This window comes from Melanostigma gelatinosum (genome assembly GCF_949748355.1).
Source record: "Melanostigma gelatinosum genome assembly, chromosome: 3".
NCBI classification, from domain to species: domain Eukaryota; kingdom Metazoa; phylum Chordata; class Actinopteri; order Perciformes; family Zoarcidae; genus Melanostigma; species Melanostigma gelatinosum.
Window position 1 is genome coordinate 30,416,904 of NC_136636.1, and position 19,894 is coordinate 30,436,797.

Below are 19,894 nucleotides of genomic sequence, written 5' to 3' on the forward strand. Positions count from 1 at the left end.
AACTCAGTACTATTATATCTGTTAAATGGAGATGCAAAACCATAAATGAATCCATGTCTCAGTTATCAAAGTAATCAAAGTATGCGGTCATTGCACTATTTATCTGTAGTGGTGTATATGAATGTAGTGGTGTAAATGAATGTAGTGGTGTAAGTGAATGTAGTGGTGTAAGTGAATGTAGTGGTGTAAATTAATGTAGTGGTGTATATGAATGTAGTGGTGTAAATGAATGGAGTGGTGTAAATGAATGTTGTGGTGTATATGAATGTTGTGGTGTATATGAATGTAGTGGTGTATATGAATGTAGTGGTGTATATGAATGTTGTGGTGTAAATGAATGTTGTGGTGTATATGACTGTAGTGGTGTATATGAATGTAGTGGTGTAAATGAATGTTGTGGTGTATATGAATGTTGTGGTGTAAATGAATGTTGTGGTGTATATGAATGTAGTGGTGTATATGAATGTAGTGGTGTAAATGAATGTAGTGGTGTAAATGAATGTAGTGGTGTAACTGAATGTAGTGGTGTAAATGAATGTTGTGGTGTATATGAATGTAGTGGTGTAACTGAATGTTGTGGTGAATATGAATGTAGTGGTGTAAATGAATGTAGTGGTGTAAATGAATGTTGTGGTGTATATGAATGTAGTGGTGAAAATTAATGTTGTGGTGTAAATGAATGTAGTGGTGTAAATTAATGTAGTGGTGTAAATGAATGTTGTGGTGTAAATGAATGTAGTGGTGTAACTGAATGTAGTGGTGTAAATGAATGTTGTGGTGTAAATTAATGTAGTGGTGTATATGAATGTAGTGGTGTATATGAATGTAGTGGTGTATATGAATGTTGTGGTGTATATGAATGTAGTGGTGAAAATTAATGTTGTGGTGTAAATGAATGTAGTGGTGTAAATTAATGTAGTGGTGTAAATGAATGTTGTGGTGTAAATGAATGTTGTGGTGTAAATGAATGTAGTGGTGTAACTGAATGTAGTGGTGTAAATGAATGTAGTGGTGAAAATTAATGTTGTGGTGTAAATGAATGTAGTGGTGAAAATTAATGTTGTGGTGTAAATGAATGTAGTGGTGTAAATTAATGTAGTGGTGTAAATGAATGTTGTGGTGTAAATGAATGTTGTGGTGTAAATGAATGTAGTGGTGTAACTGAATGTAGTGGTGTAAATGAATGTAGTGGTGTAAATGAATGTAGTGGTGTATATAAATGTAGTGGTGTAAATGAATGTTGTGGTGTATATGAATGTAGTGGTGTAAATGAATATTGTGGTGTAAATGAATGTAGTGGTGTATATGAATGTAGTGGTGTAAGTGAATGTAGTGGTGTGACTGCATGTAGTGGTGTAAATGAATGTAGTGGTGTAAGTGAATGTAGTGGTGTAAATGAATGTAGTGGTGTATGTGAATGTAGTGGTGTATATGAATGTAGTGGTGTAAATGAATGTTGTGGTGTAAGTGAATGTAGTGGTGTAAATGAATGTAGTGGTGTAAATGAATGTAGTGGTGTATATGAATGTAGTGTTGTAAGTGAATGTAGTGGTGTAAATGAATGTAGTGGTGTAAGTGAATGTAGTGGTGTAAATTAATGTAGTGGTGTATATGAATGTAGTGGTGTAAATTAATGTTGTGGTGTAAATTAATGTAGTGGTGTATGTGAATGTAGTGGTGTAACTGAATGTAGTGGTGTAAATGAATGTAGTGGTGTAAGTGAATGTTGTGGTGTATATGAATGTAGTGGTGTAAATTAATGTAGTGGTGTAAGTGAATGTAGTGGTGTAAATGAATGTTGTGGTGTAAATGAATGTAGTGGTGTAAATGAATGTAGTGGTGTGTATGAATGTTGTGGTGTATATGAATGTAGTGGTGTATATGAATGTAGTGGTGTAAATTAATGTTGTGGTGTAAATGAATGTAGTGGTGTATATGAATGTAGTGGTGTAAATTAATGTAGTGGTGTATGTGAATGTAGTGGTGTATGTGAATGTAGTGGTGTATATGAATGTAGTGGTGTAAATGAATGTAGTGGTGTAAATTAATGTTGTGGTGTAAGTGAATGTAGTGGTGTAAATGAATGTAGTGGTGTATATGAATGTAGTGGTGTAAATGAATGGAGTGGTGTAAATGAATGGAGTGGTGTATATGAATGCAGTGGTGTAAATTAATGTAGTGGTGTATATGAATGTTGTGGTGTAAATGAATGTTGTGGTGTATATGAATGTAGTGGTGTATATGAATGTAGTGGTGTAAATGAATGTTGTGGTGTATATGAATGTTGTGGTGTATATGAATGTAGTGGTGTAAATGAATGTAGTGGTGTAAATTAATGTAGTGGTGTAACTGAATGTAGTGGTGTAAATGAATGTAGTGGTGTAAATGAATGTTGTGGTGTATATGAATGTAGTGGTGTATATGAATGTAGTGGTGTAAATGAATGTTGTGGTGAATATGAATGTAGTGGTGTAAATGAATGTAGTGGTGTAAATGACTGTTGTGGTGTATATGAATGTAGTGGTGAAAATTAATGTTGTGGTGTAAATGAATGTAGTGGTGTAAATTAATGTAGTGGTATAAATGAATGTTGTGGTGTAAATAAATGTAGTGGTGCACCTGAATGTAGTGGTGTAAATGAATGTTGTGGTGTAAATGAATGTAGTGGTGTATATGAATGTAGTGGTGTATATGAATGTAGTGGTGTAAATGAATGTTGTGGTGTAAATGAATGTTGTGGTGTATATAAATGTTGTGGTGTAAATGAATGTTGTGGTGTATATGAATGTAGTGGTGTATATGAATGTAGTGGTGTAAATGAATGTAGTGGTGTAAATTAATGTAGTGGTGTAACTGAATGTAGTGGTGTAAATGAATGTAGTGGTGTAAATGAATGTTGTGGTGTATATGAATGTAGTGGTGTAACTGAATGTTGTGGTGTAAATGAATGTAGTGGTGTAAATTAATGTAGTGGTGTAAATGAATGTTGTGGTGTAAATGAATGTTGTGGTGTAAATGAATGTAGTGGTGTATGTGAATGTAGTGGTGTATATAAATGTAGTGGTGTAAATGAATGTAGTGGTGTAAATGAATGTTGTGGTGTAAATTAATGTAGTGGTGTATGTGAATGTAGTGGTGTATATGAATGTAGTGGTGTAAATGAATGTAGTGGTGTATATGAATGTAGTGGTGTAAATGAATGTAGTGGTGTAAATGAATGTTGTGGTGTAAATGAATGTAGTGGTGTATGTGAATGTAGTGGTGTATATGAATGTAGTGGTGTAAATGAATGTTGTGGTGTAAATGAATGTAGTGGTGTATATGAATGTAGTGGTGTAAGTGAATGTAGTGGTGTAAATGAATGTAGTGGTGTATATGAATGTAGTGGTGTATATAAATGTAGTGGTGTAAATGAATGTAGTGGTGTAAATGAATGTTGTGGTGTATGTGAATGTAGTGGTGTATATGAATGTAGTGGTGTATGTGAATGTAGTGGTGTATATGAATGTAGTGGTGTAAATGAATGTTGTGGTGTAAATTAATGTAGTGGTGTATATGAATGTAGTGGTGTAAGTGAATGTAGTGGTGTAACTGCATGTAGTGGTGTAAATGAATGTAGTGGTGTAAGTGAATGTAGTGGTGTAAATGAATGTAGTGGTGTAAATGAATGTTGTGGTGTAAATGAATGTAGTGGTGTATATGAATGTAGTGGTGTAAGTGAATGTAGTGGTGTAAATGAATGTAGTGGTGTATATGAATGTAGTGGTGTAAGTGAATGTAGTGGTGTAACTGCATGTAGTGGTGTAAATGAATGTAGTGGTGTAAGTGAATGTAGTGGTGTAAATGAATGTTGTGGTGTAAATGAATGTAGTGGTGTAAATGAATGTAGTGGTGTATGTGAATGTAGTGGTGTGTATGAATGTTGTGGTGTAAGTGAATGTAGTGGTGTAAATGAATGTAGTGGTGTAAGTGAATGTAGTGGTGTAAATTAATGTAGTGGTGTATATGAATGTAGTGGTGTAAATTAATGTTGTGGTGTAAATGAATGTAGTGGTGTATGTGAATGTAGTGGTGTAACTGAATGTAGTGGTGTAAATTAATGTAGTGGTGTATGTGAATGTAGTGGTGTAAGTGAATGTTGTGGTGTATATGAATGTAGTGGTGTAAATGAATGTAGTGGTGTAAGTGAATGTAGTGGTGTAAATGAATGTTGTGGTGTAAATGAATGTAGTGGTGTAAATGAATGTAGTGGTGTGTATGAATGTTGTGGTGTATATGAATGTAGTGGTGTAAATTAATGTTGTGGTGTAAATGAATGTAGTGGTGTATGTGAATGTAGTGGTGTAACTGAATGTAGTGGTGTAAATGAATGTAGTGGTGTATGTGAATGTAGTGGTGTAAGTGAATGTTGTGGTGTATATGAATGTAGTGGTGTAAATGAATGTAGTGGTGTAAGTGAATGTAGTGGTGTAAATGAATGTTGTGGTGTAAATGAATGTAGTGGTGTAAATGAATGTAGTGGTGTGTATGAATGTTGTGGTGTATATGAATGTAGTGGTGTATATGAATGTAGTGGTGTAAATTAATGTTGTGGTGTAAGTGAATGTAGTGGTGTAAATGAATGTAGTGGTGTAAATGAATGTAGTGGTGTAAGTGAATGTAGTGGTGTAAGTGAATGTAGTGGTGTAAATGAATGTAGTGGTGTATATGAATGTAGTGGTGTAAATGAATGTAGTGGTGTATATGAATGTTGTGGTGTATATGAATGTTGTGGTGTAAATGAATGTTGTGGTGTATATGAATGTAGTGGTGTACATGAATGTAGTGGTGTAAATGAATGTTGTGGTGTATATGAATGTTGTGGTGTATATGAATGTAGTGGTGTAAATGAATGTAGTGGTGTAAATTAATGTAGTGGTGTAACTGAATGTAGTGGTGTAAATTAATGTAGTGGTGTAAATGAATGTTGTGGTGTATATGAATGTAGTGGTGTATATGAATGTAGTGGTGTAAATGAATGTTGTGGTGAATATGAATGTAGTGGTGTAAATGAATGTAGTGGTGTAAATGAATGTTGTGGTGTATATGAATGTAGTGGTGTATATGAATGTAGTGGTGTAAATGAATGTTGTGGTGAATATGAATGTAGTGGTGTAAATGAATGTAGTGCTGTAAATGAATGTTGTGGTGTATATGAATGTAGTGGTGAAAATTAATGTTGTGGTGTAAATGAATGTAGTGGTGTAAATGAATGTAGTGGTGTAAATGAATGTTGTGGTGTAAATGAATGTTGTGGTGTAAATGAATGTAGTGGTGTACCTGAATGTAGTGGTATAAATGAATGTTGTGGTGTAAATGAATGTAGTGGTGTATATGAATGTAGTGGTGTATATGAATGTAGTGGTGTAAATGAATGTTGTGGTGTAAATGAATGTAGTGGTGTATGTGAATGTAGTGGTGTATATGAATGTAGTGGTGTAAGTGAATGTAGTGGTGTAAATGAATGTAGTGGTGTAACTGAATGTAGTGGTGTAAATGAATGTAGTGGTGTAAATGAATGTTGTGGTGTATATGAATGTAGTGGTGTAACTGAATGTTGTGGTGTAAATGAATGTAGTGGTGTAAATTAATGTAGTAGTGTAAATGAATGTTGTGGTGTAAATGAATGTTGTGGTGTAAATGAATGTAGTGGTGTATGTGAATGTAGTGGTGTATATAAATGTAGTGGTGTAAATGAATGTAGTGGTGTAAATGAATGTTGTGGTGTAAATGAATGTAGTGGTGTATGTGAATGTAGTGGTGTATATGAATGTAGTGGTGTAAATGAATGTTGTGGTGTAAATGAATGTAGTGGTGTATATGAATGTAGTGGTGTAAGTGAATGTAGTGGTGTAACTGCATGTAGTGGTGTAAATGAATGTAGTGGTGTAAGTGAATGTAGTGGTGTAAATGAATGTAGTGGTGTATATAAATGTAGTGGTGTAAATGAATGTAGTGGTGTAAATGAATGTTGTGCTGTAAATGAATGTAGTGGTGTATATGAATGTAGTGGTGTATATAAATGTAGTGGTGTAAATGAATGTAGTGGTGTAAATGAATGTTGTGGTGTAAATGAATGTAGTGGTGTAAATGAATGTAGTGGTGTAACTGAATGTAGTGGTGTAAATGAATGTAGTGGTGTAAATGAATGTTGTGGTGTATATGAATGTAGTGGTGTAACTGAATGTTGTGGTGTAAATGAATGTAGTGGTGTAAATTAATGTAGTGGTGTAAATTAATGTTGTGGTGTAAATGAATGTTGTGGTGTAAATGAATGTAGTGGTGTATGTGAATGTAGTGGTGTATATAAATGTAGTGGTGTAAATGAATGTAGTGGTGTAAATGAATGTTGTGGTGTAAATGAATGTAGTGGTGTATGTGAATGTAGTGGTGTATGTGAATGTAGTGGTGTAAATGAATGTTGTGGTGTAAATGAATGTAGTGGTGTATATGAATGTAGTGGTGTAAGTGAATGTAGTGGTGTAACTGCATGTAGTGGTGTAAATTAATGTAGTGGTGTAAGTGAATGTAGTGGTGTAAATGAATGTAGTGGTGTATATAAATGTAGTGGTGTAAATGAATGTAGTGGTGTAAATGAATGTTGTGGTGTAAATGAATGTAGTGGTGTATATGAATGTAGTGGTGTATATAAATGTAGTGGTGTAAATGAATGTAGTGGTGTAAATGAATGTTGTGGTGTAAATGCATGTAGTGGTGTATGTGAATGTAGTGTTGTATATGAATGTAGTAGTGTAAATGAATGTTGTGGTGTAAATGAATGTAGTGGTGTATATGAATGTAGTGGTGTAAGTGAATGTAGTGGTGTAACTGCATGTAGTGGTGTAAATGAATGTAGTGGTGTAAGTGAATGTAGTGGTGTAAATGAATGTAGTGGTGTATGTGAATGTAGTGGTGTATATGAATGTAGTGGTGTAAATGAATGTTGTGGTGTAAATGAATGTAGTGGTGTATATGAATGTAGTGGTGTAAGTGAATGTAGTGGTGTAAATGAATGTAGTGGTGTAAATGAATGTTGTGGTGTAAATGAATGTAGTGGTGTATATGAATGTAGTGGTGTAAGTGAATGTAGTGGTGTAAATGAATGTAGTGGTGTAAGTGAATGTAGTGGTGTAAGTGAATGTTGTGGTGTATATGAATGTAGTGGTGTAAATGAATGTAGTGGTGTAAGTGAATGTAGTGGTGTGTATGAATGTTGTGGTGTATATGAATGTAGTGGTGTGTATGAATGTTGTGGTGTATATGAATGTAGTGGTGTATATGAATGTAGTGGTGAAAATGAATGTTGTGGTGTAAATGAATGTAGTGGTGAAAATGAATGTTGTGGTGTAAATGAATGTAGTGGTGTAAATTAATGTAGTAGTGTAAATGAATGTTGTGGTGTAAATGAATGTTGTGGTGTATATGAATGTAGTGGTGTATATGAATGTAGTGGTGTAAATGAATGTAGTGGTGTAAATGAATGTTGTGGTGTAAATGAATGTAGTGGTGTATGTGAATGTAGTGGTGTATATGAATGTAGTGGTGTAAATGAATGTTGTGGTGTAAATGAATGTAGTGGTGTATATGAATGTAGTGGTGTATGTGAATGTAGTGGTGTAACTGAATGTAGTGGTGTAAATGAATGTAGTGGTGTAAGTGAATGTAGTGGTGTAAATTAATGTAGTGGTGTATATGAATGTAGTGGTGTAAATTAATGTTGTGGTGTAAATTAATGTAGTGGTGTATGTGAATGTAGTGGTGTAACTGAATGTAGTGGTGTAAATTAATGTAGTGGTGTATGTGAATGTAGTGGTGTAAATTAATGTTGTGGTGTATATGAATGTAGTGGTGTAAATGAATGTAGTGGTGTAAGTGAATGTAGTGGTGTAAATGAATGTTGTGGTGTAAATGAATGTAGTGGTGTATGTGAATGTAGTGGTGTGTATGAATGTAGTGGTGTATATGAATGTAGTGGTGTATATGAATGTAGTGATGTAAATTAATGTTGTGGTGTAAATTAATGTAGTGGTGTATATGAATGTAGTGGTGTAAATGAATGTAGTGGTGTAAATTAATGTTGTGGTGTAAATGAATGTAGTGGTGTAAATGAATGTAGTGATGTATATGAATGTAGTGGTGTAAATGAATGTAGTGGTGTAAGTGATTGTAGTGGTGTAAATGAATGTTGTGGTGTATATGAATGTAGTGGTGTAAATGAATGTAGTGGTGTAAGTGAATGTAGTGCTGTAAATGAATGTTGTGGTGTAAATTAATGTAGTGGTGTAAATGAATGTAGTGGTGTATGTGAATGTAGTGGTGTATATGAATGTTGTGATGTATATGAATGTAGTGGTGTATATGAATGTAGTGGTGTAAATTAATGTTGTGGTGTAAATGAATGTAGTGGTGTATATGAATGTAGTGGTGTAAATGAATGTAGTGGTGTAAATTAATGTTGTGGTGTAATGAATGTAGTGGTGTAAATTAATGTTGTGGTGTAAGTGAATGTAGTGGTGTAAATGAATGTAGTGGTGTATATGAATGTTGTGCTGTAAATGAATGTTGTGGTGTAAATGAATGTAGTGGTGTATATGAATGTAGTGGTGTAAATTAATGTTGTGGTGTAAATGAATGTAGTGGTGTAAGTGAATGTAGTGGTGTAAATTAATGTAGTGGTGTATATGAATGTAGTGGTGTAAATGAATGTAGTGGTGTAAGTGAATGTAGTGGTGTAAGTGAATGTAGTGGTGTAAATGAATGTAGTGGTGTAAATGAATGGAGTGGTGTAAATGAATGGAGTGGTGTAAATGAATGTAGTGGTGTAAATTAATGTTGTGGTGTAAATGAATGTAGTGGTGTAAATGAATGTAGTGATGTATATGAATGTAGTGGTGTAAATGAATGTAGTGGTGTAAGTGATTGTAGTGGTGTAAATGAATGTTGTGGTGTATATGAATGTAGTGGTGTAATTGAATGTAGTGGTGTAAGTGAATGTAGTGGTGTAAATGAATGTTGTGGTGTAAATTAATGTAGTGGTGTAAATGAATGTAGTGGTGTATGTGAATGTAGTGGTGTATATGAATGTTGTGGTGTATATGAATGTAGTGGTGTATATGAATGTAGTGGTGTATATGAATGTAGTGGTGTAAATTAATGTAGTGGTGTAAATTAATGTTGTGGTGTAAATTAATGTAGTGGTGTAAATTAATGTTGTGGTGTAAGTGAATGTAGTGGTGTAAATGAATGTAGTGGTGTATATGAATGTTGTGCTGTAAATGAATGTTGTGGTGTAAATGAATGTAGTGGTGTATATGAATGTAGTGGTGTAAATTAATGTTGTGGTGTAAATGAATGTAGTGGTGTAAGTGAATGTAGTGGTGTAAATTAATGTAGTGGTGTATATGAATGTAGTGGTGTATATGAATGTAGTGGTGTAAGTGAATGTAGTGGTGTAAATGAATGTAGTGGTGTAAATGAATGTAGTGGTGTAAATGAATGTAGTGGTGTAAATGAATGTAGTGGTGTAAATGAATGTAGTGGTGTATATGAATGTAGTGGTGTATATGAATGTAGTGGTGTAAATTAATGTAGTGGTGTAAATTAATGTAGTGGTGTATATGAATGTAGTGGTGTATATGAATGTAGTAGAAATACAACTGGGGAGGCTCCACTGTCTTCACTGGCGTCCATGAATGGAGAATGACTTCTTACTGGAACTAAAACACACGGATGTACTGAACAACCGTGAGATTAAACTCTTTCTTAACAAAGAAAGGAGGATGCACTTTGTCTTTAAATAGTGAACAGCAGCTCTGGTAAGTTAAATGTGTTTGTTTTTACATCTGCAGTAGCTTTAATATGCTTGTTTATATATTATTATTTGTACAACTTGTGTTTATGAAGATTTTTGTCGCTGTGTTTCAGCTGCAGGACAGCAGTGAAGGCCCAGGTATAACATGCACGGCCCGCCACTGGGTGAATGATGGTTCTAAAGAGCCTCCTGGTCCTCCCGTGTTGCAGAGCTCAGTGAAGGACGAGGGGATGATTACTTCTGCTAAAGAACTGCTGTCATGGAAACCCAGGAGCAGCATTACTGCGAGGAATCCTTTTGTTTTGCCTCGTAGCACCAACAGAACAGTGAAGGACTTCGCAATAATTAATTCATTGTCAGCAATTGGTATCAGTCTCGAGACTCTGTGAAATATGAGATCTCTCACTTCTACCCCATGTATATTCAATACTAGCTACACATATGCTAATGGCCCAAACAATTCAAGTGGAGGAAGACAGAGAGGGAAAGTGAGGACTAATTATACATTTGGGAACTGGAGGGTGAGATTTCAATTGAATTCATAGCCACACTTACCCAGTCTCTAACAAACTTTCACAAGACAGAGAGGAGGGAAAGCAGCAGAGAAGGCGACAGATAAAGGCGACATACAATTTAAATGATGTGAATACTGCAAAGAAAAAGCAAGAGACAAAGAAAAACTGAAGTTAAGTAACAGAGAGAAAATCAATAAAAAAAGACTTTCCCTCCTTCATCCGCCAAGGCCATTCACAGCAGACACACACATCACCCAACGTGATGATCTCTGAATGATGTGAGCTTCAAACATGGAACCTGCTTGATGTCCATCAGGACTCGGTGGCAGGCTTAAACTTTTAAGTAAGACACAATTACTTCCTCTGAAACAGGGCTGCCTCTCTCTTAAAGAAGATGAATGTTCATGGGCATACCTCCTGCCCCAGGTCTACAGCACACAGCTTGGCTGACTGGGCCTTGGCATCCACCATGACGTTGAACATGGTGCAGATGGACTGTGGCACGCGGAAGTCTGTGGCCCGGCTGCTCTTCTGGAGCTTGGCCTCAAACGCTGCCCGTGTCCTTCAGAGAGGCATAGAAATAAACAGATGTAGGGTTTTAGAAACACTAAGGTCATGAGTACTACAGGAGTCCCACAACCCACCAACACCCTCAATAAATAACATGTTCAATCCTATTTCCACACATGAAGCGCTGAACGCTGTTCAGAAAGCCTTCTCCACACTCTCAGCGTTAGATATCACGTTCACGAGAATGCACGCGGCGGACGGACAACCCTGTGAATCCGCGGTTTGCTGAAACCTAAAATGCATATTTTTACTGTCGACTGGTTTGTAAAATCTATGTGCAGTGTTCTGGCATCTGATAAGCCTTCACATTTATGGCTCTGACACTCACACTGGACTTCCTGACTCATCCTCAATGTCTCACAATGTCTCACGTACCAGAAGCAACCCCCCCACCAATGCATTAGATTGCATTGTTTTAATGCTGTTAAGTGTGCCGGGCTGATGGTCTCTGAAGTGCAGTCATAATCAGCAGGGATGAGTTTATTCTCAGTAAAGTAGAACATTCTACACTAATTGCTCATTTCCAAAGTAATAGCATTTACTACTTGCTAGCCCTAAGCATCAGACGTGTCAGTCGAATCCTCTTCTTTCCCTCTCAACCTCAGTGTCACTCAGCACTTCCTTAGTTTGAAGATACAAACCCTGTTGGTCCCAGTGTTTCTTACCAGCTCACTGTAGATGTTTTGAGACCCAGTTCACCACAAATCCCACATCACTACATCTACATCCACATGATCCATAACCCATGTGTGTTCAAACAGTATCTTACCGTTTCACACATGATTCGATCATGTCGCTGGACATCAGCTTCAGTCGGGTCTCCAGGTGTTTGCCAAACTCCTCCTCTGGCCAGTGGAGATCTCTGATGAAGGTCTGCAGAGCATCCAGCTTCCAGAAGAGATCCTCCGAAGTCCCAGAGCCATGACTGCAGGGCCACAGGTCACAAGTCAGCAGTTAGATCAAGCTTTGAAAAGGGGCGAACGATGATGCTGCTTCTACAGCAGATGCTTGAATGGCTACTTCTACAGCTCGCATTAATCAGGTTGATTAGATAGAGACTACAATGTCTCATGCATGTTTTAATTAACTTACAGTGATAGTAATTATTTCAACTATTGTAAGAAAGGACACTCGGAAATCATGTGTTTTTTCCTACTTATTTTGAAGCAACACTAAAGTGCATCTACAGTAGTGAACATAATCACACGTCCCTTCTCCAGGAGACATAATGAGAGGATGAGCAGCAGATCCTGGAACAGCTGCTTCCTTGAGTTTACTTCAGTGATAAAACATCAGCGATGGAGTATTCACATTCTACTGTACTCCTGATAGCACATTGTACAAGATACGCGGTAAGTAAAAGTACTGCATTGACAGTGTTACATGTTAAAGTAAAATGATGTAATCAGGAAAATGTACTTTAAGTATTAAAGTAAAAGTACTAAATTTTAGAAAAATGTCCCCTGTGACTGTTGTGCTATTGTATATTCTATCAATGGATTATTAATACCAGTGACTTCATGTAGAAGCAGAGTTTGATTGTTCTACTTGGCTGAGGGCTGGACTGTATGTGTGAGTGGTAGAGAACACACAGAGACACGCCATAGTTTGTGCTCAGACAAAAAATAACAATGACATACTGTTTGCAATGTGTATTTTGTTTACTGTTAGAAAACAATGTAGGAAGGAAGGAAGGAAGGAAGGAAGGAAGGAAGGAAGGAAGGAAGGAAGGAACTTCTTCACTGGATACGTTCCGGCTTCCCACTTAGTCAAAGAGATGGTGTTCAGGGTATTTTGAAATGGAAGAGCCATCAAACTCTGTTATGAAACTTTCTTGTCTGCAGATAAAATCCAATTCATTCATTTCCAGAACATTTGTACTTTTTGTAAGATCCGGTCGTTTCCTAGACTTTTGCTGCATTTAGAGTCCAGCTTCTCCTGGACGGGTGGGAAGCCTCAGTTTGTTAACAGTTTGTTAGCAGCTTCATTAAGACCATCACTTCCTCTTACAGCACTAAACTGCACCCAGTCCGAGCAGACTGAACCAGTGTGGGGAGAGTTCAGACTCAAAGGGCCCCTAAACCATCAGGTAGTGAGAGACCAGGCTTCTACAACATGAGCTGCCCCCCCCCCCCTCCACCATCAGGTAGTGAGAGACCAGGCTTCTACAACATGAGCTGCCCCCCCCCCCCCTCCACCATCAGGTAGTGAGAGACCAGGCTTCTACAACATGAGCTGCCCCCCCCCCTCCACCATCAGGTAGTGAGAGACCAGGCTTCTACAACATGAGCTGCCCCCCCCCTCCACCATCAGGTAGTGAGAGACCAGGCTTCTACAACATCAGGGAGCTGCCCCCCCCCCCCCTCCACCATCAGGTAGTGAGAGACCAGGCTTCTACAACATGAGCTGCCCCCCCCCCCCTCCACCATCAGGTAGTGAGAGACCAGGCTTCTACAACATGAGCTGCCCCCCCCCCTCCACCATCAGGTAGTGAGAGACCAGGCTTCTACAACATGAGCTGCCCCCCCCTCCACCATCAGGTAGTGAGAAGCCAGGCTTCTACAACATCAGGGAGCTGCCCCCCCCCCCCTCCACCATCAGGTAGTGAGAGACCAGGCTTCTACAACATGAGCTGCCCCCCCCCCTCCACCATCAGGTAGTGAGAAGCCAGGCTTCTACAACATCAGGGAGCTGCCCCCCCCCCCCCCTCCACCATCAGGTAGTGAGAAGCCAGGCTTCTACAACATCAGGGAGCTGCCCCCCCCCCCCCTCCACCATCAGGTAGTGAGAGACCAGGCTTCTACAACATGAGCTGCCCCCCCCCCCCCCTCCACCATCAGGTAGTGAGAAGCCAGGCTTCTACAACATCAGGGAGCTGCCCCCCCCCCTCCACCATCAGGTAGTGAGAGACCAGGCTTCTACAACATCAGGGAGCTGCCCCCCCCCCCCCCCTCCACCATCAGGTAGTGAGAAGCCAGGCTTCTACAACATCAGGGAGCTGCCCCCCCCCCCCCCCCCCCCCCTCCACCATCAGGTAGTGAGAAGCCAGGCTTCTACAACATCAGGGAGCTGCCCCCCCCCCCCTCCACCATCAGGTAGTGAGAGACCAGGCTTCTACAACATAAGGGAGCTGGGATCTGGACTGGAAATATCTGAAAAGATGCAAGTTCATAACCATGCTCTGAATTTGGAATCAAGCCACTTCAGAAATTTGAAATATTTTGGTTTATGAAAAATATTCAAAAATAATGACAATCCCACTAACCCCAGTTGTCTTATTGATGTCGTTAGAACATGTTTCTACACGAAACATACTGGGTTGGTTTCCTTGTTGTGCTTTTGCATCTTTCCAGTCCAGAAAGAGAAACATCATGAATGAGTGAATATGTTGGGATTCCTTTTCTAAGTCACTGCCTTCTCCATCCATTCACATGCACCATGTCGGGCGTCGGCATGAACGTGGCCTTGAGCCTGTATGAACCCCCAACATTGGCCACAGACTGCCACAGCTATGCAGGCACTTCAGTATTTATACGTATGCACTCCTCATCTTGGATAGCCAGTTTCGGCTTTTTCTTTGAGCTCTCCTGATTTTGGAAAGCGTAAATGAGACAAGTCTATTCTCTCTACTGCTGTCTTTTGTTTGGGAAGTGAGTAAGTTACTAAATATAAAGTGAAGGCTGAAATGCAGCTGTCATCATTCCTCTCTAACAATGAGAGCTCCTGCTCCGTGTACTCTGTGATGAGGGAATAGGGACGGATGTGCTGCGTGAGAGCGTCTCACTCTGCAGGATGCTGCAGCGCTACACCTCTGATCCCCGTAGTTGCTGCGTTTCACTTCGGTTTCCAAAGTGCTGTAGATGATGTGTCAAGTTGTCAGATATATGCAGTGTGCTTTTAATGATAGCACTCACAAGATCACATACATATTAATAGAAAGCCTCACTGAAATCAGAGGCTGTTAAAACGTATAAATAATGTGAAATTGCTTATACCACTAAACATGTATTTATTTATAAAGCTGCTAAAATGACTGGGCAATGTAGCTCCTAAACTTTGGAACAATCCTCCTCAAATCTCAGAAAGTACAGAATATAAACATCTTAAATGCTCATTTTTATTAAAGTTTTCCTGCGTAATACTTGTACTACTTCCTAGTTATGCTTCTATGCCTCTTCTTTTTGTCTTAAGTATTTATTTGGAAGAACATTATACTTACAGCTCTACATTTAATTAGTTACGTTTCGGCATTCATGAATTCAAATTATTACAAATCATGTGTCATGTATCATGTGTATAAATTGCGATAAATTACAGATGCTGCACTTTTGGACTGATTTAGAGTATGAACCGTATACAGCTGGATAAAGACAGAAAACTCTTTTGGATATGTTTGGGGTCAAATGCCAGATGCCACGTTCATGCCAAGGACACGTGTGCATGTCTCAGGCGGCACGTGGCGGGTACACACTCTGAGTCACAATTAGCTGTCATCCAGCTGGGTGCAGAGAAGCTGGGCATTTGTGGGAGGTTAACACTTGGCACTGTTAGATTTGGTACTTTGGGCATTTGGCGATGGACTTTGGGCAGAGTGCTTGTTCTACTCCTGTGGAGAGAAACGGAACAACAGAAGACAGAAAACAGAGATTGTTCATGCAAATGAGTTGTAGAATGGAACAAACTGAAGAAGTCACACATTAGAAGATGAACTCCTTGATTTTGTTAAACACCTCTGAGCATCCTTTATGATACAGCGCACGGCGGGTTTGAAGCCGAACCATATCATAGACCTCTGGGTGTGTTGTTGATGAACACATTGTCCCACCTGGCCAGCCTCATTCTATGGACCCAGGGTTAACTTAAAGTCTGTTTGTTGGCTGATTAGAGATGCACCCGAGAGTTTAATGTTCATGGAACAGCAGGTTACTGTGTTGAGTTTCCAAACTTCAACATTAAGCTGAGAGAAGATATGGGGGTTCGGGCGCTACAACACAATCAGAGGTTATCTTTATGTAATAAATGGCAGATCATCGTGTACACTAGATGCCGATGCTGCAGAACTGATGCTTCGGTAATTTACCCGACCACACTACTGGACTTCACCACACATCAGACCGCTGGATCGAAAACAACCTTCCATGTGCGTTCATGAAGAGAACTCAAGTAGCTCGTTCTTTCTCAGTGAGCATCACAGTATCACCGCTGCATGACACCAACCAGTGAACTTACATTCAATATACCACAGGCTGTCCCAACAGCGAGTTGCACCCCTTGCATAATTAGCCATGTGTCTCTGTTTGTTTATGAAGAAAGGAAGACTGAGTGTGGACAATGAATCGACCAACATGCCTTCGAGTCATCGGTGCAGGATGTGGGTGCTGAGGGTGCTGCAACACCCCCTTCATTTCTGTACAGGCCAACTGTTCAACTCAACGGTAATTCAAATATAATATTAGTAAAATAAAATAAAATCAATGCAAGTGTGTAGATCCTCACTCATGTCCTGTATGAAACACGTATCCTCAATGTCCTGAATTATGGTGAACATAGTAACCTGGTTATGGGTCATCCATACACAGTCCTCATGCATTAGCTGCATGTGGAGTTGCTGTGGCTGCTTCGACATACTGTATGTTGATGTTCAAGGACTTCTTTCTTGTTTTCTGTTTATTTCCTGCACATTGCAATGAATTGTGAATAAATGGCCATATTATTATAATGGGAACCTGGTGACAGTTTCAAGGAGTCAAAACCAAAGCTAAATCTGTGCTTAATCCAACACAATGTCTCCACAACACAGGTGAAGATGATCAAAGTCAAGTAAATAAAGGCATCCTTACTTGACAGGTTCCCAGGATTCCCTTTCGAAGCCTCTGTGAATGGACTGAGCAATGGAGGACTCCATCAGGTCCACATATCGCACCACCAGGGGGGCGTACAGGTCCTGCAGGTGTCTGTGGAACTTCCCATTGCACAGGTTATCTGAGGGAGGGCATGAGAAGGAGGAAATAAGACACGGCAGTGACAAAGCAAACCCAAGCACATAGCAGGCAATGGCGAGTAAGAGCAGTGTCCTGACAGTCTTGTTATAGACGCCCTGTCAGTGAACATGTACAGCACAGTGAGCAACAACACATACAATGCCTCTTGTGGTCTAACTAATGATTTGAATTAATTTACTCCTCATTAAAAACAAAATCAATTGTTTACGAGCTGGCAGTCTTCTTCTGTCCTCCCTGTCAGCACTTTACTGCCACCTGTTGATCAGTGGAATAGTGTGAAACCATTGGCAGCAATGTGAAGCGCTTCATGTGCTCCTGTGCAGAGATAAACAGGACGGGGATCCACTCAGAAAAAAACAGCTCCCGTTCAAGCCAATTTCTCAGTTATTTTCAGCTCTAGCGGTTCTTCTTCTGCAGCATTATGGACAAATGTCGACAAGAACCGACATATCTCTTATTCAATCAATATAGATGTCAGCATAGGGGCAGCGTAACAGTTCATGTTTCATGTGTGTAAACTGTGACCCAAAGGGGCTTTTCACACTTTGATGTGTTCACGTGCATGTTGGGTTTCAAGATACATTTGAAGGGCAGTGAGACAAACAATAGAAAGGGCCTGTCCTCGACGGGGATAATGAACAATGACAGGAAAGGTTGTTGTTTCTGGCGCTTCATTAGCAGGTACGACAGCGCATTCAGTTTTTAATCTTTCTAGACAAAAGGATGGAGTCTCGGGGTATTTCTAAATCCAACCCGTCACACACATTTCCCCAAGTCTCCACTGGCTCCCAACTGGTAAAAAGGCAACACTGACAAAGACCACAGGAGATAAAATGGAGGCCAGTGTGTGCTAATGTGATGCCTCACGGCTCCATGCAGTGTGTCTGCTTTTCCTCTCCCCCTCTCTCTCTTTGTTTTTCTCTCCCCCTCTGTGTTTGTGTGTGTTGGCATTGGAGTCAAGGTCGATGATACACAGTAGGTGCAATGTTTGCTGTGTTCCCTGATTACCACGCTCCCAATTAGCCACTTGAGCGGCTGCTGTCCACTTGGATGTGTTGTGTCCAGGAGTGTGTTCGCAGGGCTCGCCGTGGCCCAGCTACCACTGCTTTAGACCTCATTAACTCCTCGCATGGCAGCCGACTTTGGTGCCTGTCTAGTGCTAAGGCTATTTACTGCTACATAAGTGCACCGCTGTGGGGCAACAGAGCAGATGACCTTCTGTGGAAAAGATGTACCCGTGATGATACGCTTTACTTAAGTGTGCGCTTGATACACTGTGTGGGCAGAGAGGGCCCTGCTGGGTCTTATGTTGGTACTGAAGATGGACCCTCTGGCTCTAAGAACCCCCATTTGTACGTATCAACAGCGCAAGAACTCGGATCAATCTTAGTTTTGAGAAACGTTTGTAGTTCCTATTTCAGAGTCGGTACTCTCCCAGCAAAAGAGCCGTGAGTGACCGAAGTGTACAGTAATTGCATGCAGCACAACCATTCGCCATTTTTTAGCCGTGAAAAGAACAGATGACAAAAAACATAGACAACAGCTCGTAAAAGAAAATACTTGGAAAAATGGACCGACAGTGAAGTCTGGAAGTTAAATTGTTAACGAGCACACACCCATTGTGCCAAAGAACATGGGAGAGCCGCTGCCCAGCAAGCTAATCCAAAGGCTAACCCAGTAACATCAATACAGAGGCTAACACAGTAACATCAGCACAGCGGCTAACACAATAACATCAGCACAGAGGCTAACACAGTAACATCAGCACAGAGGCTAACACAGTAACATCAGCACAGAGGCTAACACAGTAACATCAGCACAGAGGCTAACACAGTAACATCAGCACAGAGGCTAACACAGTAACATCAATACAGAGGCTAACACAGTAACATCAATACAGAGGCTAACACAGTAACATCAATACAGAGGCTAACACAGTAACATCAATACAGAGGCTAACACAGTAACATCAATACAGAGGCTAACACAGTAACATCAGCACAGAGGCTAACACAGTAACATCAATACAGAGGCTAACACAGTAACATCAATACAGAGGCTAACACAGTAACATCAATACAGAGGCTAACACAGTAACATCAATACAGAGGCTAACACAGTAACATCAATACAGAGGCTAACACAGTAACATCAATACAGAGGCTAACACAGTAACATCAATACAGAGGCTAACACAGTAACATCAATACAGAGGCTAACACAGTAACATCAATACAGAGGCTAACACAGTAACATCAGCACAGAGGCTAACACAGTAACATCAATACAGAGGCTAACACAGTAACATCAATACAGAGGCTAACACAGTAACATCAGCACAGAGGCTAACACAGTAACATCAATACAGAGGCTAACACAGTAACATCAATACAGAGGCTAACACAGTAACATCAATACAGAGGCTAACACAGTAACATCAGCACAGAGGCTAACACAGTAACATCAATACAGAGGCTAACACAGTAACATCAATACAGAGGCTAACACAGTAACATCAGCACAGAGGCTAACACAGTAACATCAATACAGAGGCTAACACAGTAACATCAGCACAGAGGCTAACAAAGTAACATCAATACAGAGGCTAACACAGTAACATCAGCACAGAGGCTAACACAGTAACATCAATACAGAGGCTAACACAGTAACATCAATACAGAGGCTAACACAGTAACATCAGCACAGAGGCTAACACAGTAACATCAATACAGAGGCTAACACAGTAACATCAGCACAGAGGCTAACACAGTAACATCAATACAGAGGCTAACACAGTAACATCAATACAGAGGCTAACACAGTAACATCAGCACAGAGGCTAACACAGTAACATCAGCACAGAGGCTAACACAGTAACATCAGCACAGAGGCTAACACAGTAACATCAGCACAGAGGCTAACACAGTAACATCAGCACAGAGGCTAACACAGTAACA

General features: G+C 39.6%; 1 protein-coding gene across 5 annotated transcripts in view; it reads right to left on the reverse strand.

Moving 5' to 3' along the window:
• Nucleotides 1–19,894, reverse strand: part of cadpsa (Ca2+-dependent activator protein for secretion a) — a gene marked incomplete at its 5' end in the record, with an annotated part of 257,936 nt that overhangs the window by 60,980 nt on the left and 177,062 nt on the right. For 4 of the 5 annotated variants that reach the window (XM_079265777.1, XM_079265776.1, XM_079265775.1 and 1 more), the window contains 3 exons: nucleotides 10,780–10,927; nucleotides 11,705–11,860; nucleotides 16,776–16,917. In XM_079265777.1, the coding sequence (XP_079121903.1) occupies nucleotides 10,780–10,927; nucleotides 11,705–11,860; nucleotides 16,776–16,917 (446 nt within the window). Of the gene's footprint in view, nucleotides 1–10,779; nucleotides 10,928–11,704; nucleotides 11,861–15,406; nucleotides 15,542–16,775; nucleotides 16,918–19,894 lie in introns of all 5 variants that reach the window. The other variant, XM_079265774.1, reaches the window with a different exon arrangement.